The sequence below is a fragment of the Besnoitia besnoiti genome (assembly GCF_002563875.1).
Source record: "Besnoitia besnoiti strain Bb-Ger1 chromosome Unknown contig00014, whole genome shotgun sequence".
NCBI classification, from domain to species: domain Eukaryota; phylum Apicomplexa; class Conoidasida; order Eucoccidiorida; family Sarcocystidae; genus Besnoitia; species Besnoitia besnoiti.
The window spans coordinates 1,555,883-1,581,553 of record NW_021703916.1 but is presented as its reverse complement, the minus strand read 5'-3'; the positions used below and the strand labels follow the sequence as shown (position 1 = coordinate 1,581,553).

At 59.2% G+C, this 25,671-nt stretch overlaps 3 protein-coding genes across 3 annotated transcripts; 2 read left to right on the top strand and 1 right to left on the bottom strand.

Annotated features, from left to right (window-relative positions):
• Positions 1-1,531: 1,531 nt before the first annotated feature.
• Positions 1,532-6,796, top strand: BESB_026870 (uncharacterized protein; the record flags this gene model as incomplete). Its single annotated transcript, XM_029361367.1, has 4 exons — positions 1,532-2,792; positions 3,146-3,441; positions 3,791-6,079; positions 6,380-6,796. 4 exons carry the CDS (start codon positions 1,532-1,534, stop codon positions 6,794-6,796), a joined length of 4,263 nt encoding a protein of 1,420 aa, XP_029215722.1.
• Positions 6,797-8,430: 1,634 nt separating this feature from the next.
• On the bottom strand, positions 8,431-15,476 carry BESB_026860 (uncharacterized protein; the record flags this gene model as incomplete). Its single annotated transcript, XM_029361366.1, has 10 exons — positions 8,431-8,858; positions 9,193-9,304; positions 9,636-9,836; positions 10,166-10,639; positions 11,216-11,311; positions 11,622-11,695; positions 12,107-12,200; positions 12,795-13,673; positions 14,222-14,329; positions 15,081-15,476. The coding sequence occupies 10 exons, from the start codon at positions 15,474-15,476 to the stop codon at positions 8,431-8,433; spliced, it is 2,862 nt and encodes a 953-aa protein (XP_029215721.1).
• A 5,016-nt stretch (positions 15,477-20,492) lies between these two features.
• On the top strand, positions 20,493-25,513 carry BESB_026850 (uncharacterized protein; the record flags this gene model as incomplete). Its single annotated transcript, XM_029361365.1, has 9 exons — positions 20,493-20,649; positions 20,978-21,189; positions 21,370-21,624; positions 21,894-22,046; positions 22,623-23,011; positions 23,340-23,733; positions 24,073-24,264; positions 24,543-24,626; positions 24,971-25,513. 9 exons carry the CDS (start codon positions 20,493-20,495, stop codon positions 25,511-25,513), a joined length of 2,379 nt encoding a protein of 792 aa, XP_029215720.1.
• Positions 25,514-25,671: the final 158 nt, after the last annotated feature.

The window sequence follows — 25,671 nt, the reverse complement described above, 5'->3', positions numbered from 1 at the left end:
CTCAGGGAGGGAAGCTGCGAACTGACGGCGGTCGACCGCCTCCGGGTTCTTTGCCAGTCGGGCGATTCCAGCGGGGGTTTTGAAGATGACTCGCGGCGGCGCCTGTGCTCGCCTCCTGCCAGTGCCAGAGGCGAAAGCCAAGCGTTACTTGAGATTTTCCAGGCCTGTCCCAGGCAAAATCGTTCAGATCTGCACGCAAAGCACCTCGAGGTAACCTCAGCCAGCAGCTTGAGTCCGCGCGACGACTCCGCGGGGTTCAGCAGGCCGCCATGGGGTCGCGGGCGCGGGCGGGTTTGTGGGTCTCGGGGTAAAATCCGCGCAGGCGCGACATGCAGCGGAGTGGAAACGTATCCAGCTGCCCGTATATAGACCGCAGCTCGAGAGCTGAATGACAGTTCGCTCTCCGCAGGTCTGCAACGAGACACGTGAGACGGAGGCACGCTGTAAATCGGCTGCTGCAGTTGCACTCGAGGGACGGCATCTGTAGAGGAACAGGAAAAGGTCATGCGGCTTTGATCGAATTTCTCACTGTTTCGCGTGGAGGCGACGCAGGGAACCCCGTCGACAGCCCATTATCCCCATGCAGCGTGCTTTTCACAGCACTCGCGAGCTGTGCGGACGAAAAGCAGCGAGATCCACGTGTGACTCGGATTGGGCGTCAGGCTGTCCCTCGCGCTTCTAACACGGGAAAAAAGGTTGCCTAGGAAGCATATTACAAGGTATGTCTCTGTTGGTGCAAGTTCCGGTCTCTGCATTGTGATCGGTTCGCCCGACGACACAGCGGTGACGCTGACAGTCTCGGACTGCCTTGTTTGCGTTTCGCGCCTGTAGCTTTCTCGGCCTTTCTCCTGTCCTTCTACGAGCTCTGCGACTGCAGCGAGACCCTTCTGTTTGTCTGTTGGCTCCTGACAAGGTGGCGCTTTGTTCAGACAAAGGCGCAGTCAGCTCTTTGAAACGCTGGAGCCTCTGGGAATGGACTCTCTTCGTCCCCGTCGCATGCGTGACCACGCTCGCTCGCCTCACGACTCAAAGACCCGATGTCCGTGTCTGTAGTCATTGTTTTCCCGCTAAAACGGCGCGTTTCTTTCGCATGTGTATGGCTGAAGAGCCCCACGACTGCTGATGCCCTCCTACCGAGCTGCGCGGAAGCAATCTGAGGCACCGCTCGCGGGCAGCACCTCGGCATCCCACCCCCGTTTTCTTTCAAAAAACCATCTCCGACGCGTCTCCACACACGCATGTAACCCTACGTAGGCAAACACCCACTCGTGTTTCTGTACCCTGGTGCCTTACGCGCTTTCCTCCGTGCCCATATGCATGCCTCAGCGCCTTCTCTCTCTGTGGCTGCATGTCCTTCTACACGCATGAACCTGAAGGCGCAGATCTCTTGCAGAGCACTTGAGCTGTTTTCATGCAGGCGTGTGTCTCTCTCTTCTCTGATTTCGCCAGTCGGCGAAGCGGGGGAAGGAGCTTCTCCCCCCAGCCCTCGCCGCCCGGCAGCGACCTCCCCAGAGGTTTCGCCTCAGGCAGGATGACCCCCCCTGTCCCTCCAGGCGCCGCGGCGCCGAGTGCAGCCTGGGACGATTCTCACGAGGACGGGGCTGTGTGGATGGCTGAAGGGGAGAGGAAGGTGCTGCGGCACGGGTCGCCGCCTGATTTTCCATCGCTCGACGGATCTGAGGACGGTGGAGACATCGCCCCGCCACGAGACGCCCGCAAGAGAGAGAGGAGACAGCAACCCACTTCGGCTAGGCCTCGGCGTTCCTCGTCATTTGCTCTCCGCTCTATGTCTCGCGTATCGTGCTTCCCGCAGGGGACTGCTTCCACGAATCCAGCAGGAGATGGCGGACCGCGTTTCACGTGCTTCGTGAGACGCCTTTCGTCTCCGCGCTGGCGTGCCGCTTCTCTGCCTGCTGTCGCTGGTTCCAGCGCTTCTGCAGCGACCCCTGGCTCTGTTTCTTCGTCACTTCGCCTCCCTTCCTCTGTGAGCGCGTGTTCCTCCTCCGCGCTGTATGAAGCTCCTGCGTCTTCGAATCTCGCGGCGCCTGGCGCACAGATCTTTCCTGCGTCTCCTGGAGGAGGCGCGGAGACTCGCTTCGTGTTGCCGTCTTCTTCTCTTCCTCCTCCCCGTCTTTTCTCTCTTCTGTCCTTGACCTCGTCAGTCTCGGCTGCCCTCCTTCCAGGCTCTCCGCCCGCCGCGTTGGCGCCTTCTCAGGGTTCCGGCTCCTCTTTTTTGCTCTTTTCTGCTGACTCTTCTCGGTCATCTCCAGCGGAGGCACTCTCTGCGCCTGCTCCATGTACCGGTTTGTTTTCTTGGACGGCGTTCGCGTGCGGAGATCTGGTAGGGCAGGCCCCTGGCGTGTGCGCCTCGTGCCGCGGCGGCTGGCGGGAGGGGGGCCCGCGCCACTGCGACTTCGTCTCCGCCCCTGTTGTCGCGGCTTCGCCTCCGCCCTCGCCGCCTGGGAGTGAGGCTGAGTTCCCTGAGGCTGCCGCTCCCTTCACGCCGAGAAACGCGCGCAGCCCCTCCAACGAAGCGACAATTCAGCTGCGCGAGGAGTGTCGCAGTGGGCGCCACGCAGGCAGCTCTGCGCCCTCTCCCCCCTCTGCGGGCGCGCCGGTCCTGGAGGCGAGGGGCGGGGAGCGAGGCGAGGCCGAGGCCAGGCCGGGCGAGCCAGATGACGCGTATTATCTGAAGAAAGTGAAGTTCCTCGGGCTCGACACATGCATCGTCTTGCAAAACAAAAACGGACCTTGCCCGCTCATTGCAATCGCCAATGTCCTCCTCCTCACAGGTGAGAAAAAACAGAGAAAAGAGCAAGAGAGGGGGCCTCGCTGGTGCGCGTCCTCTGCGGCATCGCGTCTCGCTCGGCGCGTCTCAGAGCGTCCCCTAAACGCGTATCTGCGTCTCTCTTGCGTGGCGGCCTTCGCACAGTCCCCCCTCTGTCCCTCCTGTCCTTCCTTCCTCCTTACGGACATAGCCTCTCATTTTCTACTCCTCCCTTCGCCCCTCCCTCCCCTCCCCCCTTTCAGCCCTCGCTTTTGCCCGACTTCGCTCTCTCAGGCGTGTCTTTGGAGCGGCTTGGCTTCCGCGGAGCTCGCCTGCTCATGCAGCCCCGCATGGTGCGTTTTTTTTCGTCTCTCGCAGGTCGCCTGTCGCTGCAGGAGGCGCGGCCGCTGCTTGCTGCGCCCGCCGCAGACCGCGGCCGCGACGGCGCGGGCGCTGGCCTGCTGCACGCAGAGGGGCGAGGGGACTTTGGGCAGGGGGCGTCGTATGTGTGCCACGAGAGTTCTCCCCCGCGAGGCAGGGAGAGAGGCGCTCAGTGCAGCGTCTCAGGCGACCGGCTCATTGAGCAGCTCGGCGCGCTCTTGCTGCAGACGCGTGAACAAAAACTCGAGAGCGGAGGCTCCGAGGCGACGGTGTACAGCTACCATTTGCAGGAGGTGCGCAAATGCGCCTGTCGAGCCGCGGGCACCGCGGAGCAGAGAGATCGCCAGAAAACTCAGGCAGGCAGGGAGCATAGGGGCGGACGAGGCGGGCTGAGCTGCAGATGCCTGACTGACTGACTCGAGGTTGCGCGGGGCACTGTCGCCTCGAGCGCGCGAAGCAGAGAGACAGAGACGAGGCGGCGGCAGCAGAGTGCGCGACACCGGAGTTCGCCTGCCTCGCTTGTGCCCCATGCATCTGTCGGTCCTGCGCAGAACGTCCTGCTGCGGTTTAGAGTTCAGTTGCGTCCAGCGTGGCGTGCGTCGAGTCCCGGTTCGCGTGTGTCTGTGGCTTCGCTGTCTGCAGGTGTTGGATCTGCTGCCGCAGTTGCGAGCGGGGCTCGACGTGAACTGCGCCTTCCGCTGGCCGACTGCGTTCGAGTATACGGCGGCTATTTCGCTGTTTGACCTCTTCCACATTCGCCTGCTCCACGGCTGGATTCCCGATCTCCCCGCCTCGCACGTCTCGAGGGACGCGGCGGGGGGCTCGGCGGCGCGGGGGGGCCGAGGGCAGGACGCGCCGCGCTGCCCCTGCGAGGCCTGCCTCCTGGAGCAGTTCACCTACAATCAGCTGGTGGAGCGCTGCATCGAGTACAACGAACTCGTGGAGGAGCTGCACGCTGCGCAGAGCGAACTGTGCTCGGAGACTGAGCAGCAGCAGGGGCACGACGGCGGCCGCGCCGCGGCAGGCGTTGGAGAGCGAGGGGAAGACGCCGCGCAGGCCGCAGACCGGGGAACGCGCGCACCGGAAGAGACAGGGGTGCGGACAGAGACATGCGGCGTCGCCAGCGCCCTCGCGAAAGGCTGCCTTGCCGGAAAAGCTGGCGAGGGGGGGGCAGACGCGGAGAGGACACGCGGAGAAGAGTCCGCGGACGCTGAAAGTCTCCACGAGAGGCAGCGAGAAGACGCCACGTGCGAGAAGGCGGCGTCAGCGGAGCCCGGTGACGGAGAACAAACAAATTCGGCTGTCACTGGGAACTTTCCGCTGCTTGATGATGCGTGCGCCTCGGAGAGCGCAGCCAGCGACGAGCGGAAACGAGAGACACGCGAGAGCGAACAGGCAGACGGCCACTTTGCCGGCGCAGAGTCGTCTGCTTCTGTCTCGTCGCCTTCGTGCCCCTCTCTAGTCGACGGCGACGAGCGAAGGCCGGGCGGCGCGGAGACCGGAGAGACGGGCGCGAGGAAGGAGGAAGCGGCCAAAGTACACGAGGAGAAAGAGACACACCGGGAGAGTGGAGGCTGTGTCAGTCCTGCGGGAGGAGCCTTGTCGGCTAGAACTGGAGCGGAAGAACGCAACGGAGTGCAGGGAGACGGAGCGAACTCTTGTGAAGAAGACACTCACTCAGCCTCTGCCGCTTTGCCGGGAGACCAGACGTGCTTTGAAGGCTCTCGAGTGGAGGGCGCGGGTGCCGCAAGGGGGACCTCGCCGCACACAGAGGGCGGAGGGGCTGAGGCGGGCAGTCGCCCTCACCTTCAAGCAGACCTCATTGACTTTGAGGCGAAATCGCCTCGCGTCTGCGCCTCTCCGTCCTCGGGCGCGGCGGCGGGCCAGAGGGACTCTGGCTCGCCGGCGAAGGCGCCGGCTGGGAAGGGCACCCTGCTCGGCCGCTTGACGCCTCTGGAGGTGGAGAGGCGAATCGCGGAAGGCGCGATTCTGTCGTGTTTTTTGTCCGCGACCTCTTCGCAGCTCACCGAGCGTGGACTGCGCCTGCTCTCCGCATCGTGCAGCTGCTTCGAGGACGCCACTGCCGCGTCGCCTGGATCGCCTCAAGCGCCTGATGCCGGGGCGGCAGGAAGCTCACGGCAGGGACCTCCGGGGGCGGGCGCGCGGGCCAAGGCGTCCCGAGAGTGCAGCCGCAGAGACTGCCGCTGCCGCTGCCACGGGGAGGCCGCTCGCTCAGCGCCGACGGCGCAGTCCGCGGTCACGGCGCCCCTCGCAGCGTCTCTGGAGTGCGCCGGGACTTCACGGTCTTCCGCGCCGTCGGCGGCTGCAGCGGGCGCATCCGCGGGGTGCGGAGGGGGTGAGTTGTCTCCGCTGCTGTCTCCGTTCGCGCCCTGGGCGCCCGAGGCGGGGGCGGAGGCGGGGCGCGGGAGCGAGGCGTGCTGCCCGGCGTGCTGCCGAGGAGAGGCCGTCCTGCAGGAGTTTTTGCCTTCAGTGCTGTTTCGAAATAACCACTTTCTCACAGTGGTGCGGCGCGGCAGCGCGCTGTACGGGCTCGCGACCGACGCTTCGTTTCTGCACGCAGGCAGCGAGGCCGTGTGGGAGCGGATCGACGACGTGTGGGGCGACAACGCGTACTGCGACGAGAACTTCAGAGACGCCGACGACCGCCGACGGGCCCAGGAGCGCGCACGCGAGAGACTCGCGGCCGCGGGCGGCAGAGAGAGAGACGGCTGGGGCGACGAGGCGGACGACGCAGCGGCTGGCCCGCGCAGCGGCGACTTCCAGGGGCGCGGAGACAGAGATTCGAGGCAGTGGGGAGCTGCGTACCCGCGCGGGAGCGCAGCGAGAGAGCGGGAGAGTGTGGAGAGAAGGCGGAGAGACGAAGAAGACTTTCAACTCGCGTTGCAGCTTCAGGAAGAAGAAGAGCGACAGGTGACTCGCGACACAAAGGCGATGAGAGGCACGCACGAAAGGCGAACGCAGCGAACGGGGAGGTGAAAGGGGCCGCATTCTCTACTTGCAGGCGCGGACAGATATGAATGTGTACCTATTGATGAGTCTTCGATCCGAGTCTGTACCATAGGCAGGTTTCCTTCACTTCCGTGGTTGCGGTGTGCAGTGTGTCGCTTCTCGTTTCTGTATGTTGCGTGTGTATCCGTTTTCCTTTCCTCTTTCTTCGCTGGTGACGCTGGCGGATGGCGCTCGGTGTTTTCGGCGTTCGTCCTTGCTCAGGCGTCGCTCCGGTCCACATCGTCCGCGCTCAACCGGCCGCGGCATTCCGCATCGGGAACTATCCTTCGAGAGCACGCGGGCGCCGAGGCGTCGCCCGCGCGGCGCATGCAGTCTGAAAGGCCCACCCGCGGCCTCAGCGAGCGGAGGCAACGAGAAAGGGCCGCGCGAGAAGACAGAGGCGCGGGAGGATGCTTAAGCGCCGTGTGGAGAAGCAAGAAATACAAGGAGAAAGTAAGCGGCAATCGCGCTGCGGTCCGCGCAGGGAGGGCGGGGAAGGGGGGGGAAGGGGGAGTGTGCGGCCTGGCTCTCGCGCCCGCGCCTGAGGAAGCAGCTGAGGAGATGGGGTGTGGGCTGCGCTCGGCTGGCCCTCTGCTTGCTTCTCGCCTTCAGATGGGCTTTCTTGTCGTTCGCTTGTGAGTGATGCGAAGCCTTCTTGCGGATGGCGCGTCTGCGCTGAACACGGAAAAGTCCCGTATTCGAAGCCATGCATGACCCGTGAAGCATCCCCTATCTCTCCAGTGCTCTAGCTCACACACAGCAAAACAATCCAAACAGAAGCAGCAGCTGAGCTAGGCAGCCGCATCGAAAGCCATTGCCCGTGCATGTCCTCATTCCTCTGGAACCCATTTTTCCTGCAAGTCTCTGTTGAGCTGACCTTCTTTTTCCCCTCTCCTCAGAAGAAACGCGGCTGCTCGGTTATGTGAGACATAGCCAAGCAAAAGAGGGCATAGACGCTCAGATTGACCCGCGGCAGGAACACTGGCAGAGTACGCACACCCTGGGGCGACGGCGAAGAGAGGAAGGTGCCCGGAGAGAGGAAAGCAACGCGCAAGCCCTGCTAGGCGGCTGCCGAGGTCTCTCAGTTCTCATGCCTTCGCCGCGGTGGCGTGTGCCGTGGAGGAATTCGACGGCCCTCCGCGACTAAAGGCCGACGCTCCTGATGCACACTGTCGCTAAGGACGCGAAACAAGAGGGTCGCCTAGCAGAGGTTCAACCAAAACTCTTACGCAGAAGCCGTTCTCAGGGGAGGGGGCTGTGAGCGTGTGAGAATTCACAGAGCGGCGCCACCGAAGAGCCTCTGCGATGCGAGTTCGCCAGGGAGTCGTTTTATTTGAATGCAATACACTTCTCCGCAGAGGCGTTGGCCTACGTGGTCTATCAGGTGCATTCAGTGCGCAAATAGGCATGCGTTTTTGCACTGTGTCAATAAATAGCTGCCGATATAGATAGGTATACATATGGGATTGGATGCCCATATAGGTATTTCGATACACGAGTGAAGAGTCCGCCAGGCGGGCTGGGTGTGCGTTTTGGGGAGACTGAGCTGGAATATTTTCTTTGCTAGAAGCTGTGGCGGACGCGCGGTGGCGCAAGTAAGACCGCCTCGCCGCAGAGAGCGAAAGGCCGAGGCGCGCAGCCCCGCGAGTTGGGAGTCGGTGAACAGAGAGAGGCGCAAAACGCAGAGAGATGGCGAGCAAAGTGGAAGCAGCAGAGAAGGAAATGTCTCCCGCCCTGCAGAGGGCGCGACGCCGAGGGAGAGCGGAGGATAAACCCAGCCGAATGGTCGCGAGCGATCGCGAGAGGACATACCCCTTGCCACGCAGATGAAGAACACCAAGAGAAGCTATCGGCCGATATATGTACATATATATATATATATATATATATATATATGTATGAGTAATGCACAGATACTCGACATGGCAGCTTAGAGGGATAGAAACACACGGAGAGCGAGAGCAAAAGCGGCGAGGTCAGAAAAGGCGAGCGCAAGAAGGAGATCGAACACGTCAAGAGCGGATGTGAGAGAAAGCACATAGACCGGGAAGCTGAGTGGTGCAATGCATGCCAGATACACACACATCAATCAGCATATAGAAGCGAATATATAGACAGAGGGATGAAGAGCGGGTTAGAGGCTGTGACGAGCTCTTGGCTCATTGCTCAGGAAGCCAGCCTAGGAGAATTTCGAGGCGTGACCCGCGCGAGAGATTACAAAACGGTGTCTGTTGGAAATCAACACCATGCACCACTTGAAAAATTAGACTAAATTAGATCGTCCACGCCAAGAGATAGTCGCCACCAGTATACAGGCTCTCTGAAACGGCCCGCGTTCCCTCCCCCGGCAGTTCCGGTGCACCGTTCGGGCCTTCCTTCTCTCCGCGCGGTTTCGCGTCGCCTCTGGGTTCGGCGTCCAGCGAGAGCTCCATTCGCTGCAGAGCGGGAAGCACGCGACCAGCCACGAAGTCGCGGACTGCGCGCTTCCGCTTCTCCGAGGGTGCGAGAGACTCCTGCCTCAGCTTCTCTTTCTCTGGGGTGAAGCTGCCGGCGGGCGTGCTGGCGCATCCGCGCGACAGGCCGCAGAACGACGGCAAGCGGGAAGAGACCGCGCGGTGGAGGGCCGCCGCGACAAAGGGCGTGTAAGCATCGTTCAGAGAGCGCGACTCGTCGTACAGGACCAGCATGAGCTGCAGCAGCGCTGGAGAACAGGACAGCGGAGACACCACCAACAGTGAAGCGTACATTTACATATATATATATATATATATATATATAGGCGACGATGGGGTATTTATATGTATCTAATGTATATGTATACATATACACACGAAAAACGCGCACACGCAGACACCAAAAGGCTTGGCCTGGCCCCCGCTGTCAGAAGGGACGCGCGTTTCCCGAAGACAAGACGGTAAAGTACCTCAAAAGTCTGATGTACTCCTGTCGTTCTCGCTGTGCGGGACCCGCCCTGCTGGACTCCCTCTCCTCCTCTCTCTCGCGCTTCTCCGGTTCGTCTACGCGCAGTTGCTCACCTGGCGCAGCGATGCCAAGAGACTTGCTTGTTTCCTCGCCAGGCAGGAGAATCGCGGCGGCGCCGCTCGTCGCGGCGGTCAGCTGGACGCTAAGTTCGTCGTACACGCAACTCTGCCAGACAACAAGAGAAAAGACAGAGCGCTCTCAAATCATCACACGACCATGCCCGCGGAAAGGCAGACGCCTCATGCGCCTGGCCGCGGGGCAAACGCCCCTAAAAGAGCGAGCCCGTCGCCAGCGCCTCATCCGCGTCCGCCCCTCATCCGCGTCCGCGCACCGCCACGACGACAAACTGAGGAAACTATCGATACCCCTCGCCGAGTGAAGCAAGCAGAGTCACCAGCCGCACGCGCACAAACGATTCCAGCTGGTCGGCGTCTCTTTTTCTACAATTCATATTCTATTTTTCGCGGACAGACGGCGCCGGGATTTGCCGGCTCACCAGCAGCGTCAGCAGGAGCTGGTCGATGAGAAGCATGCGCAGCGCCGCGAGATCCTGGTGCTGCTGCAGCAGTGCAAAGTCGCGGCTCTTCAGCTGCAGAGTTTCCGCGAAAACGCCTGAAGACGCAGCGCGATCGCCCTCTCGCTCATCTCCCTGCGAGGAGGCTGCGTCAGTGGACTTCATCCGCAGGCCCGCGGACGCCTGCACACAGCCAGACAAGCATTCGAGGCCGAGAAATACGACGCCGAAAACAAAGGGCTTTCTGCTTACGTGTATGTGCGAGCCAAAGGTAGTCGCCCAGACGCACGCGTGTATCTGTGACCCGTGCGCCTATTTCGAGTGCTTCGTCCGCTGCGCAGCTCTGCCGCTCGCCTGGTTGCCGCAGGGCAATGCCAGCCATCAAGAGCCCGCCAAAATAAACGAAGCAGACGTATAAAACAGTTGCCAGCTTTTGCATGTGCGTGTCCAAGCCAGACGTGGAGGACAGGCAGGGATGTCTTGGCTATTTGCTGAAGTTATGCGTCGCTCACTGCAATCATCTGCAGCTCGCCGAGGCTGCGGACTCTCTCGAGCGTGTGCAGCAGGAGGGGGAGCACGGGGAAGAGCAGAAGAAGAAAGGCGGGGCGGCCTAGGGCGAGGATGCCCCAGACCGCGCCGAGGACGGTCTCCAAGCTGCTCTGCGGATGGAGGAGATGGCGCTTGAGCTGCAGAAGAATCGCCGCCTCGACGCCCTCCATGTGCTCCCGCTGCATGCGCGCCCGGCGCAGAAAGGCTCCAAGCAGCGCAGCGGCCTTCCGCCGAAGCTCGAGCTGCTGGGGCGTGAAGGGGAAGAACGCAGCTGCCAACGAGGCGCCGGGGGCCGCGAGGGCAGGATCAGAGAAGAGCGCAGACGGCGCAGCGTGGCGAGGCGCGGGCTTCTCGGGCGCAAGCGCCGAGGTGCTGGGGGACGTCAGCGGCAAGGGCCGCAACAGGCACTCGAGCAGAGGCAAAAGAAATTGATGCACCTGTGAGAGACGGACGCATGCAAAACTCACCAACAGTGGGGGCCGCGCCAAAACGCGAAAAACGAAAAAAGAGGGGTAGCGCGACTGTAGAGGCAGCGAAGAGAAGCCAGAGACAGTGAGGCAACGGCAAGGCACCGGTTCGCCGACTCGCGCCAGACTGAAAGGGACAACGACCGTCAGCTTTACAATAGGACACGCCACACGCCACGCCGTACCCGGGACACTGCGCATACGTTGATATGTAGATATCGACGCACGTATAAATAACATAGGCATACAGACGGATACAGATATACACACGGAAACGAGTGACCATGCTTTATGCACTGGTGCTTGCAAAAAACACTATCCACATCTGGATACATCTGTCTAAATTTGGGGCCACATGCGCGTATGCCACGGGCCATGCATGCGAGTTGACTCGAACTGCGGTGAAGACGCGGACGTGGGAGATAAGCAGCCGCGCGCGGACTCGCTAGCTACAGAGACAGCCTCGGACACGCCTGGACGCACGCGCTGATCCAAGAGAAGCACAGAGATGTCCCTATGGAAAAGACTGCGAAACTGAGTTCTCACGTGGCTGTGGAGAGACAGATGAGGATTCTCCAAAATCGCCTCCGCCAGGTGAAGGAGAAGCGTCGCACGGTGCGGCAGATGCAAACAGGCGCTCAGCTGAGAAAAACGCAAGTCAAAGAGCGAATGTAACGCGATGTACATACGGGTATACGCACATATATATCTATGCATGTAATTATTTGCATAACGTTCTAAACCGCCTACACTTAGACCTAGCACACGCACGCGGTCAGCACGCATTTAAAGAACCAAATGTATATGCTGCTTATATAGATATATATATTGGTTGAGCGCGCAATGCTCAAGGCGGCTGCCCGGCCCGAGGCTTTGCGGGGCTTCGCGGGTTCCCCAGACTCTGGCGCTGTCTCCTGACGGGCTCTTCTAGTATAAGCCGACAGAGACGCACCTCGACGGAGAAGAAGCGCGCGAGACAGGGTAGGAGTTGTTCGAGTCCAGGAATCGAGCTGACGATCTTCAGCACTGCGGAATGGGCGGAAAAAGAAAACAAACAAAGGCACTGCTCAGAAATGTGCCTGTGAAAGGCGAGGACCGCGAATCTAACTGTCGAAAGAAGGGCGAACAGGGCACTGCGTTATTGACGAGGGAAAGAGGAATCGCAGACGCAGCTGACTGGAGTGTAAAGCAGATAAATGACATGCATATAGGCAGGAGGTAGGTGTACACGGAGGCGGAGAGTATGCAGATCTAGTACGCTGGAGAGAAAACAGACGGCGGATTCTACATGCGGCTTCACTGTATGAACGCATCTCGTGCTACATTCGATTCACACGCTCTCGCGTGTATCTGGGAGGCCGGCGGCCAGACTTTGATTCTTTTCATTCGCGGAAGAGAAGAAAACTGGAAGCAAAAACCGAGCAGGCACTTTTTTACTTTTGCGGAAATTGCGTTCGTAGTCGATTCCGTGCTTCTCCTCCATCCCGGCCTGGAGCGCATCGCGGACGGCTTGAAGAAACTGCTGGTGTTCCTGCAGGCGAGTACACAGGACAAGTTCTCCTCATTGTTTGTGAAGAAAAGAATGCTTCTCTAGAGTGACAGACTATGCAGCGTCCAGTCTTCCACGCGCCGCCGAACGGTCTGTGACACGAAGTGACTGATAGAGAGATCTATGCGCTCTACGCGGACGCCTTATAGAGATGTAAGCGCGTCAGCGTATGAAGAAAGCCCATCTGTAGAAACGTAGAGATGTCGAGGCGCGCCACATAGAGGTAGACACTTAGACCTTGCAGAAGTCGTAGACAAGCCGCAGCGCGAAAGCTACAACACGGAGAGGGACCCAAGAGGAGGCGAGGTGAGCAGTGAAGACGCGACGCCGGCCCCCGCACTCCAGCCATGCTTCGCGGCTTACGTCGCCAGGCTAGGGTGCACATCTCAGCAGACGCAATGGCAAATTTCACACGAATGTCCTGTTGTTCTCAAATTCAGAAGTCCTATCTGCCTCAAGCGTTCCAGCGGGGTGGGGGGTTTCAACTCGCAACGAACGTGAGTCTCCGTTGTCGCCTCCTACAGATGGCCCAAGCCGCACTCGGGAAGAAGTTCTGTTTGGGCAGAGGGATCGTACCTTCCCCAGGGCGTGGCAGAGCCTGGGCGCGATGAGGATTCTCTCGAGACTGAGGGGCCACGAGGGCGAGCGCGTGGCTTGGTCCCTCCACCGCTCGTCTTCTTCGCTGTCGTCGTCTGTGCTGGCGCCCGAGCTCCTCTCGTCTTCGCCGTTCGCCGCCCCGCCCCCGCGATGTTTTCGCCTTTCCTCCAGCCTCTTTCTACGGCGCTCTTGTCTCCACCTCCGCTCCCCCTCGAGAGCGTCGGTCTTGGCGTCGTCGTCTGCCTCGGAGCTCCGCGGTGCGGGCTCCTCGCCGTTCTCGCTGTCGCCCGCACGCGGCCGCTTCCTTCTTTCTCCGTCGTAGATCTGCATCGTGAGCGCCCACCTGGGTCTGGCGCCGTCCTCCTCTTCTCTTCTGGGTTTCTCGCGGCGGCGCCGCTCTGGCTCCTGCCCGTCGGCGCGCGACACACTGACCAGGTTCTGCGGCACCAGAGGGACACGCCCGGCGACCGCCATCCAGTGGATGCCGATACCCTCTTCGCGCGGCGCAGGCAGCTTGAGGTCTGCGTAAATCAAGTCGAGAAGGCGCGACGAGGCCGGCGCCGACGACATGGAGGCCGCCAACGAGGACGCACCCGCTGCGTTCTCCCGGCGCGCCTCCCCGCGTGGAAGCATCCCCTCGACTCCCACCGCGGCATTCATCGCGCCCGCGCACGCACCCTCGGCAGGCGGCCGCGAGGCGCCAGAAGCAGACGCGACTGAGGCAGATGCCCCGAGCGCCGACGGCCCCTCGAAGGGCCGCAGCGTCTCTCGCCGAACGAGGCGGAAGGCCTCCTGTCCCAGAGGCCGCGCCCCGGTGACGAAGCGGTACGTACTGGGGCCACTGTACCAGAGCAGCGGCTGCAGAAGGGAACGCAGAAGAAAAAGGAGGTACTGTCTTCAGCTGCGGGAACTCTAAAGCGGAGCCGAACGCCCGATGAACAGGAAGGCAGACAAGAAGAAAAAAAAGGGCTTGTTCAGTGTCGTAGGACGCGCACACCCAGGCACAACAACTCACCAACAGGCAAGGCTCAGACTGCGAAGTGCTGCTCAAAGGGGCAACACGGGCGTGGAGGGAGGGGGGGGGGGGGGGGGGGGAGGTGAAGAATCGCGAAGAGAGCACAAACACAAACCGACCAGCTTCCCTTTCTCTTTCGTGGCAATGTTAGCTTCCCTCTGCGCCTGTGTGTGCTTCAGCTGGGTCGGCTCAGTGTATAGGCAGCTGGTGCTCTAATGAGAACTACTTCCCCACTTCCCATTTCTGAGACTCGATGCGGATCTGACCAGCTGTCCTTGCAGCGTTTTCAGCGGACACACACACGCGTATACGCAGGTAGCTATATGCGCATTCGATTGTTGATGTCTGTCAAGGCCACTTTTTCAATTTCTCGGTGAGTAAAAAGTCTCACCGGCATGTTTAACATGCTCATCGCCTCCTGGACGTCCCCGACCGTGAGGACGCCTTCCTGGGCGACGCGCGCGCTCTGCTCCATCAGCTTCTTCGCGGTTTTTATCACCTGCGGAAAGAAAGCACCCGCCCAGACGCCGCTTCAGCGACAGCTAAAGAAAGCGACCCAGAGCTACCTCTGCCAAGGCGAGATCTAGAATGGGAAACGGCCTCAATCGAAAAAAACTCGCAACACAGAGTTCACACAGGCGTCCCGAGCGCAGAGCACTCCACGAGGGGATTTAGGGTTTAGGGGGCTCGCGGCTCCAGAGATGCCAAAGAGGAAGACGATCAAGCAAAACACAAGGATCTCGGCACGTGGCTGCTTGCAGCCCGAGGGAGCGGCCAGATCTCGCTGGCGACGGAGAAAGACACGCGGCCCCATACACGCGGAAAAGAGTTCAGAGCAGCAGACAAGCTTTCCATCTCCATCTCAACAAAGCACATCCTCAGAAAACAGCTTGCACTCTCAGGACATCGTACAGTCAAAAAGACTCTTCAGCGGACCTAAGAGGACATTGCTGGCCCCCGCGGCTCTCCGCCCGCGTCCCCGAAGTGGCCTTCCTCTCTTCAAATCCACGTGACGAGGATTCTTCCTCTCCAAAGAGAACGGGTCCAGGGCTCTCGCGCGAAGCCCCAAAGTCGTCTGCACGCTCTACGTCCATTATTCGCACGCTGCACACCTCCAGGCGCATGAGACTGAGCCGCAGACTCTTTGAACTCTTGCAGGCTGCAATGCGCCTGCCCATAGTGAGTCGTCTTGAGTGCAGCTTCCAAGGCCCGCTGGCAACAAGTGCGGCGCAACTCGTCCGATTTCTCACCTGCATGAGTCGGAACTGAACCATAGATCCGATGACCTTTGCAGCTCCGGGCTTGACGAGTGTCTCCTGGAGTGCGAGAATGTGTTCGAGTTTCTCCGCCCTCTCGCCGGGCCTTCTGTCCCCCCGGTCCCCAGCGAGGCCCCGGGGGCCGGGCCCCTGGGCGCCAGCGGCAGCAACGGGCGCGCTGCAGTAGCCGTGCGTGCGTGCAATGCTCAGCACATGCGAGGTCATGAGCGACGACGTGGGGAGGGTGTGGGCGAAGCTGGACGGGTCCGCAGGCGCGAACTGCGAGGCGCCTGAGAGAGGGAAGCTGCTGGGGGGGACAGCAAAGGAGACAGACGGAGAGTCCGGCCTTCCTGCGGAAGACGGCGGAGGCGGAGGGCTCGCGACCGCCATGGTGCCGCCGAACGAAGGGGAGATGCACAGAGAGAGAGGAGAAGACGCGAACGAGGAGAAGGCCAGAACGGACCGCTCGGGAGCACCCGCGGGCGCCAACCCAAGGCACGCCGTAAGGCAGCTGCGGACAGCCGAGGCGTGGGAGCGAAGGCAGACGCCGACGGCAGGCTAGGTCGTTCGGCGCATGTTGGAAAGCAGGGCGAGCGGAGCGGAAACGAAGAAGGACGCCGAGAGTAAGACGCTCAGTACGTACCTCCCTTTGTTCTGTCCCCTCGGGGACCGTGCCTTCCGCAAGGAATTAGAAAGACAAAACGCATGTGAGGGATGCGAGACAACAGACAGAACAGCTCAATCTACAGATGACTTGCGTAGAAGAGCCGCTGCAATCGCCCTGCAGAGGCACAGTTGCTGGGGGGGGGGGGGGGGGGAGGGGGCACCCAGTCGGTCTGCCGAGGCGAGGTCGCGGCCTCGAGCCGAAACTGCGAAGAGCAACGCAGCGCCCAGTGTCCGGCGAAGGCGACGGGCCCCTCTGGAGCTCGAGGGAGTGCTGCCTGGAGAATGACAGTCAGACGCTCGCGCGGAGGAGCCTGCCCAGACGGCGTTCGAAGTGAGAGCGAGGCAGCGGCGAGGTGGACACGGCCAAAAAGAGGAAGTCGGGTCTGGACGCGGAAACGATCAACGTGAGATACTACGTAGGAAGAGTATCAAGAAAAAGGCGACCGAGGTACGAGGCAACGCTTCCGAACGAAAACAGCTCGACGAGGTACGGAAGAACCCAGGCGTCCACTTACAGGAACCCGCGATATTTCTGAGAGGAGATATGGCACTCTGACCACGGGCAAAGACAAGAAACGCAGGCGCCCCGCGGAAAAGCAACAAAATTAGCAAGAGTGGACGAGAATCGGATAGCCTTTCCATGCAGATCTAGGCTTTGTCGATCCGGCGGAACCGCGACGAAAGGTCGTGAGAAAGATGCGGTCCTCTGCATGCGTCGCCTTTGCGAAAGGGCCTCCACACAGCTTATTCACGTAGACATACTCCATGTAACCAAGTCTCCCCGAGCATTGCTCAGCATTCTCTCCCTTAGCTAGTTTTGTTCGTGCTTGTTTCGCTGCCCATGCCAGAGCAGATGTAGAAGATAGGGACGGCTGTGCAGCGTCGAGGGCTCACCGGCATGCTTCCCGCCACTCCCCATTCAGGTGAAACTGCTCCGTTGCTTTGAAAAACGGGGCTTTCTGGAGAGGGTATGCATGAGGCTAGAGTCTGTTGTGTCCAAAATCTTCCAAGAAGCGGCATGGTTCCGTGTGGAAGAACCCCTGCAAAGGCCCTCTTGCGTCTCCGTGTGCTCCTCGAATGTAATGCTGCATCAACAGCCTCGTGTAATGAGTGACCCCATCGAAGCGTCTGCGCCTCGCACATCATGCGAGTCTAGTTTAATCGTTAGAACAACGACAGGATGAAGCAACTCCGAAACTCGCAAACGACACGGCTGCTCAGACGCACGGGCAATCAAACTACACAAGGGCGGAAGCCGTGCGGTTCAAAGACACGGCGATGGCGATTCATCTGGAGGCATGCAGGCGTAGGAGCCTTCTTCAGTAGTTCATCGGGGCTTACTGATAGAGCCAAGCGGGGAAAGTGGTAGAGGTATGCCAGGGTGACCTTGCTGGTCCGTTTCCTGCTCTGAGTAGTGGGACGCCGGCAGCCCGATGAAGGTTGGCGCGTTCGTCCGCTCACCTACAAGAAATGAATGTGCTGTCACTTTCGTTTCAGATAGAGGGCTTACGCGAACCGGGAAAAAATTCTCGCAAAGGAGCATGTTTTTTCAGTTGAAATCTCACGGAGTGTCAGCCTTTCAAAGTTGACACTGAGTGGCAGACGTTTCGACACACAGTTGATCTGGAGGCTGCCAGCATTGCTCCCAAGTCACTCGTGTGATAATCCGGCACGGAACGTCAGCATACCTCCGCCGAGTGCTTCCAACTGAAGAATTCTCAGGAACGTGGAGTGCGATGCTGGCATGCATGTCAACTGCGAGTGACGCACTGAGGGAAGCGAATGTATCAGATGTCGTGCAATTGGTGAGGGAAGTGGGGCAGGCAGGGAACACAGGAGCCCTGAGTTGGCCTCGTTGTCCGAGCAGATGAGAGTGGCTAAAACTGTGATAACGTCTCGTCTGATGGACTTATGCTTGTGGAGGGGGGTTTGCGAGCTTCCGGGTTCCGGTCGTATACATGCGGATGATACCCAAGTAAAAGTTGGTGGTTTCGGGTCCTCCAGGCAGGGAGCGAACATATTTTTAACTGGCAAAGAGCGTATTTACGGGACTGCACAAAGGAACACCCAGGTCCTGGTCTTACTCAAATATGGCGTTTGCATTTCTTACAGGGAACATGACCGTTCAGCGCCGCCTCTGCAGCAAAGTGCGTCGCGCAGGGACGCCGTTGCTCTGTTCGTCCTGGCGACGATCCGTTCCGTAAAGTGCTGCTGCCGATAAGGCTTCTGTGCTAGGACAGACTTTCTGACAACCTGTTATTCCTCGCACTCTGGAGAGGGACAGGCGCTACATCCCTCAGATGGATCGAGGAGTTGCCGAAAGGCACAGAACGTCACCCGCACAACGCTCCTCGGGGATCAGGAGAGTTGTCGTACGTCTTACAGTGAGTATCCTGACGGGCCGGCCAGCCACGCTACCAGACCCGGCTTACACTGCTGTAGTAGGCATGCATGAGCAGTACTCACAAGCAATGGGAATCGCGTGGACGCCTTCCCGTTTTGTTTGTGCTGTTGCACCAAGACAACATACGGAAGCGCGAACAATGAGCACATTGCGCTCACTGCCTGAACGTGGGTACGGAAGAGAGCCGTCGTGAACCTGCATGCGCTGTCCATATATTGTCTTCCGATACCCGTGTTGCTTGTTGCCCGCCATCTCCTCGAGGTGCACATATTTGCCACACGATGAAAACGCCACGTTCCCGTAAGCCTCTATCACACGCGGTCGCCCATCGCGCACATGATGCAACGGAGCCATGGGATTACACATAGTCGGAAACAGAGGCCAGTGACTATGAAATCGACAAGTCACCTAACCGGGGTTCTTACTCGTTATGCCGGTCGGCATCTTACAGAAGATGAATCTGCTGTCTTCGTGTCTGTATGCTTCGTTCTGTGAAGCACTGCATTCTGACGACCTCGTCGGGACAGTGAAACCGTCACCTCAGTAGCATGGCGCTTCCACGCAAGTGGGTCGACAAACTACAGGCGCCAGCTATCGTATCGCAGTCGCCCGCTAAAAGCCTTCGATGGAGGCGGTGAAGCCCCGCAAACCCAGCTCGCAGCAGGACAGTCACTTCTGCGGACAGAACTGCGTCACTGCCTCTAGGCGACACCCCCCAGTCGAGGGCTTCACAAGACACCGTGGAAAGTTACGCTTGGCGCTCAGCTCCCGCGCCTCGGTAATTCACGCGACTATCACGTGGAGGGGAATATAGGTTCCTGGGCTGAACAGCGAAGCCAGGAATCGTACGAGTGCAATGGCGAACCAACTGCTCATCGGTTCCTGAACCGCCTCGGTACTCGGCGACGCTCCTCCGCTTCTGACTCATGGCTCCACAGCGGGGCGCCACGGCTCGCCGCCTCTGGCGCGCTTTCAGCTACACTGGACCTAGCGTGAGCACTTTTTCCCAAAACAAAAGCCTTGTCTTATTTGAAGGCCACGCCATGCTTTGAAATTAGTTGGATACACTCATCTGACCACGGCGTTTGAACACGAATTTGTTTTCCGTCCGCAGAACGGCGCTGGCGCAAGTCACTGCGACTCTCCTCGTGTCTTCGTGTCGTGTTGCCACGTGCCTTGCTCCGAACAACTCTCCAAAGACCGCGGACGAGTGTCGGCACCTTTTTTAAAAATGAAGGCGCTGTCGGCCCTATCCTTCTTTGCCGACTGATCACCAAGTACTTTTGTGGCTTGTTTCGTTCACATGTAGTGCGGAGGTTGGGACTCAGCCTCAAAGTCCTGTTCAGTACGTTCCCGATAGCAGACTCACCGCCGCGAGAAGAGAGAAATGGGTCGCAGGTCGCAGTCTCGAACATCGAGACGATTTTTTCTCGTTGTCTGTTCCTCGCGAATTTGACAAACTTTCTCTCGCGAGACATCCTAACAGCTGAGGATTTTTGTTGAACGTTGCGTCGGACGTTTCTGGTTGGTATCGCGGCTTTGGTGGTCGCCACGTTGGCTCGCCACTTGTCGCTGCCGCTTGCACTCGGCGTTTGTGGATTTTCTCATCTTTAAGCCATCCGTCTCCTGCCTCTCATTTTAATTAGATGGGCTCCCTACGTTACTGAGACGAGTTGGGTTCACTTACTCGTGATCGGCTTCCTCTGTCAAAACTCCGTGAGAGGCAGGCGCCTCAACTCCGAGGCCCCGGCAGCTCTTGTTGCCGTCCTCGCATTCCGCTACGCCGCCCTCAGCGAAGCAGCGCAGTCGATTCCTTCTTGCCTGTGAAGACTGCGGGGCTTCGCCATGTATCCGTTTCGTCGATATGCCGTCCTTTGTTCACGTCGAAGCACATCGCAGCCCGCTTCACAGTCTTTGTCCCTATTCGTTTGTCTTGACCTGCCACAAGAACGTGTGGGTCTGAACATTGCTTCCCTCTTCGGCCTCAGTTGCAGCGGCCTGTATTTTCAAGTAATCAAGAAATTCACTGCAAGGGGAGGCTGTCGTGGCTTCCGGTGCTCACGCGTTGAAGTCTGAGGTTCGCCCTACACAGACCTGTTCACTTCGCCATCCCCTGCTTTATTTGGCGCCGGGCCTCTGGAGCTGGCGCTTTCTTCCCGATTCGTCCTGACTTCTGTACGTTCTTTCTTTCTCTACTTTCCTTCCAAAAAACGAGGTGCTGAACCGACTTGGGGGCTCTGGAGCCTGCCGGCGGCCGCCGGATGCATCGATAAGCCTGCGATTCGCACCTTGATTGACCGCAGTACGGAAAACACTTCCACCATATTCTCGACAAGATGAAGGTCCCGGAGAAAAGCTCGTTCATTTTCGGCAAAGCCCGACAGTCGCTTCTCCTCCCTCGCGATTTCAATGCGGGCGGGCAGTCGAAGTCGCCGATCCGATGGATGACCGTTGACTTCGTCAGCACGGCTGAAGCCGAGAAACTGGAAGTCGGTAAGGAAGACGCCTCTCGATCGAGCACAGGGTGACCACGTTTCTGTGAAGAAGCTCTACTGTCCATCCAGTGCACACGTTTTCTCTCTCCTCATTCACCGTCACCATGCACGGCGCTATCAACGCCTTTTCTAGTCTCACCTCACTCTCCACACCAGTGGCCTAGTGTTTTTCACCACACTGAGAAATGCGCAAAATTCGTCGCCGTTTCTCCGGTGCGTGTGCGTCCCTGACCCGAGCTTGGGGTGCGCATGGGCGCGAAATGCGCTGTGTGACTGCGGGGTGTGGAGAACGGCGTTGTCGCGGTTTTCTGCGGCATTCTCTTCAGACGTGCATGCCTTTCTCTTCACTCACGACGGCGAATACATCGACTGCATCTTCTATAAGAACCCGACGCTGGCTGGCAAAGGTGTGCGGCTCCAGGGAACAACTTTGTACTTGGATCTATACGCCCTACCTGCGAGGGCCGGCTTCGTCGTCGTGACGCTTGCCGTCTACTCCGGCGGCACCTTGACAGACCTCACAAAATGCTGTACTCAAGTGAGTTTCTTGCGGAGTCCCCCCTCCTCGCTTTCCGGCAGTCTCCCGTTTCGTAGGATTCCGCTGTAGCTACCAAGACGTGTGTAGCGAAATTCCGTCTGTTGGGCGTGTTCTCGCGTCTCGCCCCTCGGTTCACTGCAGTCCCGCAACCCTTGCAGGTCTGCCTCCGATGTCCTTCAGGTTAGGGCCTACATCCCGAAGGACCCTCTAGCGGCATCCAAGCCCGCGTCTGCGGGGTCATTTCCGTCGCCCACAGACCACTGGGAGGCGATTTTAGCGACGATGGACATCACGGCGTCGGTCATTGGTCAAGCGGCCGATGCAAAAGGAATGCTAAATTGCCTGCTTGTAGAGGAGGATGGCAGCTGGTTTCTGAAGGCGCTGCTGCAGCCCGTCGCGGCCTTCACGCCTCACGCACTGATCGAGTCCGCACAGGTAGACCTCCAAGCGCAGGGAAAGGGCTCATCTTCTGATGAGTTGGCGTCCTTGCGGCTTCTTAGGTAGATGACGGAGATGACAACAGTGAGGAAGGAGTTCAAGAGACCAGGCGCCGGCGCATGTCCTGACAGTTCCTGGTTTACGTACCCATAGTTGACTCTGCAGCTTCGCCCAGCGCTTGCCCGCCACTTCGCATTGATGCGATTTTAGGAGTTCGGGTTCACTGTGCCTCCGCAGTGTGCTGCGTGGCTGTTTGCCATCTGCAGAGAGCCACGAGAAGATACCGCTTCGCCGTTGCCCACGACAAAGATACTTTCGCTGTTCCGCTCGGCGAACTACTGGAAGCAGCCCAGGAGGGCAAGCAGATGCGCCTGGAGCGCGACACCGGGGAAGTCGACGATGCAGAATTAGATATGCAGGTAACTTCCGCGTCTCTGTGGTTGCGGTCTCATGCGGCGGGTTTCTGAAGTGCGTAGCGAAGGAAGCGACCCGCTCGCCCAGTTGCAAAGCTATGGAGCCGCCCCTGCTCATCATCGCGCGCCTTCACGGACTGGCCGCGCGCAATCACGGGGTTCCCTGTCCCCGCGGATGGCATTGTTATGTCGCGTGTTTGCTACTTGCCTAGACGGAAAAAACGCTGGATCCGTGCTTCGTGTAGTGCTTTTCCTTTCGGCAGACGAGTGATGCGTTTGCTTCAGTGCTCGGCCTCTTGGCGACGCACTCCACGAGTGCGGGGAGCTTTAGGGGCAGCTTCTCTGGGGCCTGCAGCAGCAGCTTGTAGATTTGGTGCCATAAGGGGGGATTACTGCGCTGGTTTTTTTTCTCTTGGAACAGGGGCGAAGGAGGGCAGCAAATTCCGGTGGTCCTAGCTTTTGCGGTTGTCTCCGCGCGGGTCGACGCAAAAGCGTGAGTTCAGAGAGGGGCCCAGGAGGGTCTGTCGGAGAACCTGCCCGGTCATCCTAGATGTGATTCTGCGGTGTGTGGTCTTTCTACAGCTTGGCGAGTTTGAGCGCCTGCAAGGCTTGGATGGAGCAGGCTCCCCGAGTGCGCGCTACCGAGGGAACCAGAAAGGAGCGGATGATACGAGACGAGGCATATTCGACCGTTTTGGAGGGAAACGCGATGACGAGACAGCGAGCGCGGGTGGAGGTAGTACGCCTTCGCGCCTGCCTAGAGATCTAAGCGTGGGAGAAAGCGACGACGAGGGCAGCGGCGGGCGCACAGCTGCTAGCGCGCGACGCGACCCTACGCAGAAGGGGCGGAGCGGAGGAAGTCTTGGCACGGATGATGACGACATGGACGAGCATCAGAGACAACTTGAGGAACTGCAAAAACAAGGCACCCTCGATATTCTCAGAGAATTCATGGAGCCGTCCGAGATGGGGTAAGTGCCCGGGGGCGAGCGCGATTTCCTTTATTGCACAGCATATCACCATCTAAACAATGAGCCGCGCTGCGACCACAGAGAACTGGCCACCTTCAGCAAGGAAATCGATGTAAAGGCACGACAGGCGTGCTCCATGGACGTTGTCTGAAGGCCTGACTGCCGAGCGGTGGTCGCTGCTCTTGGTTCTTCAGCGCGCCACCTCACACAGTTTAAGTGAGCAACACAGTCAGGCGCACCTTTCAGTGCGCCGGGGGAGATGCAGTGGGACCCCTAGAGCTGTGCATGCATCTGTGACGCCGAGGTTGTTTTTGTGTCCGGCCGTCAGGGCAGGGTCGACTGAAGGAGCAGAGACAGACTCGCGTGAGTCGTCGCTGAACGGGTTCGGATTCGAGCGAACTCGCTTCGGAGCGGGAGCTTCGGGGCGTGGAAAAGGCGATTTGACTGGCAGCGGCCGCCGCGTCTCCTGGGACGACATTTCTGAGTCCGACAGGGCTCGACTGCTGAGCGTCCGCGACAGCCGCCTCCGAGAGTTGGTCGACGAGAAGTTTCAGAAGGATCGCGAATGGACTGAAGGCGTAAACAGGCGGCTGGAGATGCTTGAGAGAGGTCTCGCCGATGTCACCCGCGCGGTGCAGCAAGTCGCAGATGGGACCAAGGAAATGAACGTGAAAGTGCAAAAGTGGTTCGCCGTCACCGCCGCCCAGCTCGATAAACTCCAGGTAGGCGTTGGCACCAATCTCACGCGGACATGTGGGACGCTTTTGGGAGGCGCGCTTAGTGTAAAGACAAATAACCCGCACACACTATGCCGTCCTCATGCGTCTTCACTCCTTTGTCTTTCTTTCGTCGGTGCACGCAGACGCACTGTACTTCAGACCGAGACAGTCGCCCTCCACGGGCACTGCGGTATACTTGTTTGACGATCTTGCCTTCACGCACGCCAAGTGCCCCTGCAGCCACAGAGGTCGGCGCTGGTGCTGTAGCCTAGGCTGCGTCGTATGATAATTTCAGCTGTTTTGTGGCTTTGAGGTTTGTCTCTGCATTTTCTTTGACGTCAGAGAGGAGACGGCGCCCCTGGACCAGACCCGAATTTCCTCGCTTCTCTGGAGACGCGCCTCCACTCGATGGAGCGCGACGCTGAGGAGCGGGCAGACAACCGAGGATCCGTTGGAAGGCAGCTGCGGGACATTGATCATCGTATGACCATCGGCGAGAGGTACCAACAGCAGATCTCCCAGACACTCGCCGAGGTAAGCCCTAGCATGTGAAGTTGGCAAGCCTGTTGCTTTCACTGTGTCTTTCAGAAGTCAAGATTTTTGTCTACGACATTGCATTGGGAGACGACTGGGCGAACACACTGTACGTCTCTTTGCGACATCGTCAGGGGTTTCCTTTTCGTGATTGCAGTTGGCCAACAGAAGTAGTGTTTTCGGCGGGTGGCTTCTTTGCCGATGTCCGTCTTACAGTTTAGGTCGGCAGCCTGAATGCCTCGAAGAGTAGTCCATGTCGTCTATGCGAACTCTTGCAGCTGAAAATTCAACTGGCAGGCGTGGAACGACGATTGGGTGGCATAACGCCCGCGTCAACCGGGGAAAAACCCGCGGTTCCACAGGTGAGAAGTCCAGCATGGCCAGCCTGCGACTTCAGAATGCTCTGTTGGCTGCCATCAACGCTCACGAGATAAATATTTGCAGCGGCAGATGCTCACGCTGTTTGTTGCGCTGAACCGAAGCGCTGACTGCTCGGGTGGGCGGCAAGTACTGCGCTCCGCCTCCTTGACGAGCAGCTCGCGCTAAGACCACCTTCTCTTTTGTTCACAATGCACTAAACGCCGCGACACTTTGGATGCGTGTCAAAGCCAATACTAGGGAGACATGTGCAACGGACGCCAGATGGAATAATAACTGCTTATCCTAAACGCCGGACCGTTCGTCTTTTTTTTTTTACTTTTTGCAGCTTGTGGTTGACGAGATCGTAGTTGCAGACGGTCGATCACGGTGGTCACATCCGCTGCTCACGGAGGACGAAGAGGAAGAAGGCGATGAAACAGAACAAGAAGAGGCACAGACCCCACGGCGACCATGGCGTTGCTGTTACTGTTGCGCGAAGAAGCCGGCCTCGAGAGCGTCCAGAGAGGCGTGCGCAGGCTCGGCGGGACATGAAGGCACGCCATCGGGTCGCGCGACCCGTGGTCTTTCTGATTCCGGCGATGCCGGTAGCCGCAGCAAAGATCTGCCGGAGCTGCTTTCCACGACAGAGGCTGTTCTGAAGAAGGCTGAAAAGATTGACCGCTACGGTGAAGAACTGGGCGACCTCATTCGCTGTCTGGCGAGCTCCACAGCTCCCGACGGCCTTAAGGGTTTGAACTCTATTGAACGGAAGCTTCTAGCGTTTGCGGGGACTCCGCAGACTTTTGAGGCACTCCACACATTTGAAAGCGCTTTAGATCGATTGCGTGTTACCGGGGCAGGGCTACCGGATTCCCCCGCTTTGTACTAACGGCTTTGTGTTGTATGACTCATGCCTGTGACGTCGTGGCAATTCGTGGACGAGGTGCCTTGCCGAGTAGCTTTGAAGTGTGAGTTCGCGCCCTCAAACTTTCCAAACATGCTGCAGCCTACCAGGCTGGATTTCTCCTATAACCAAGCAGACACTCT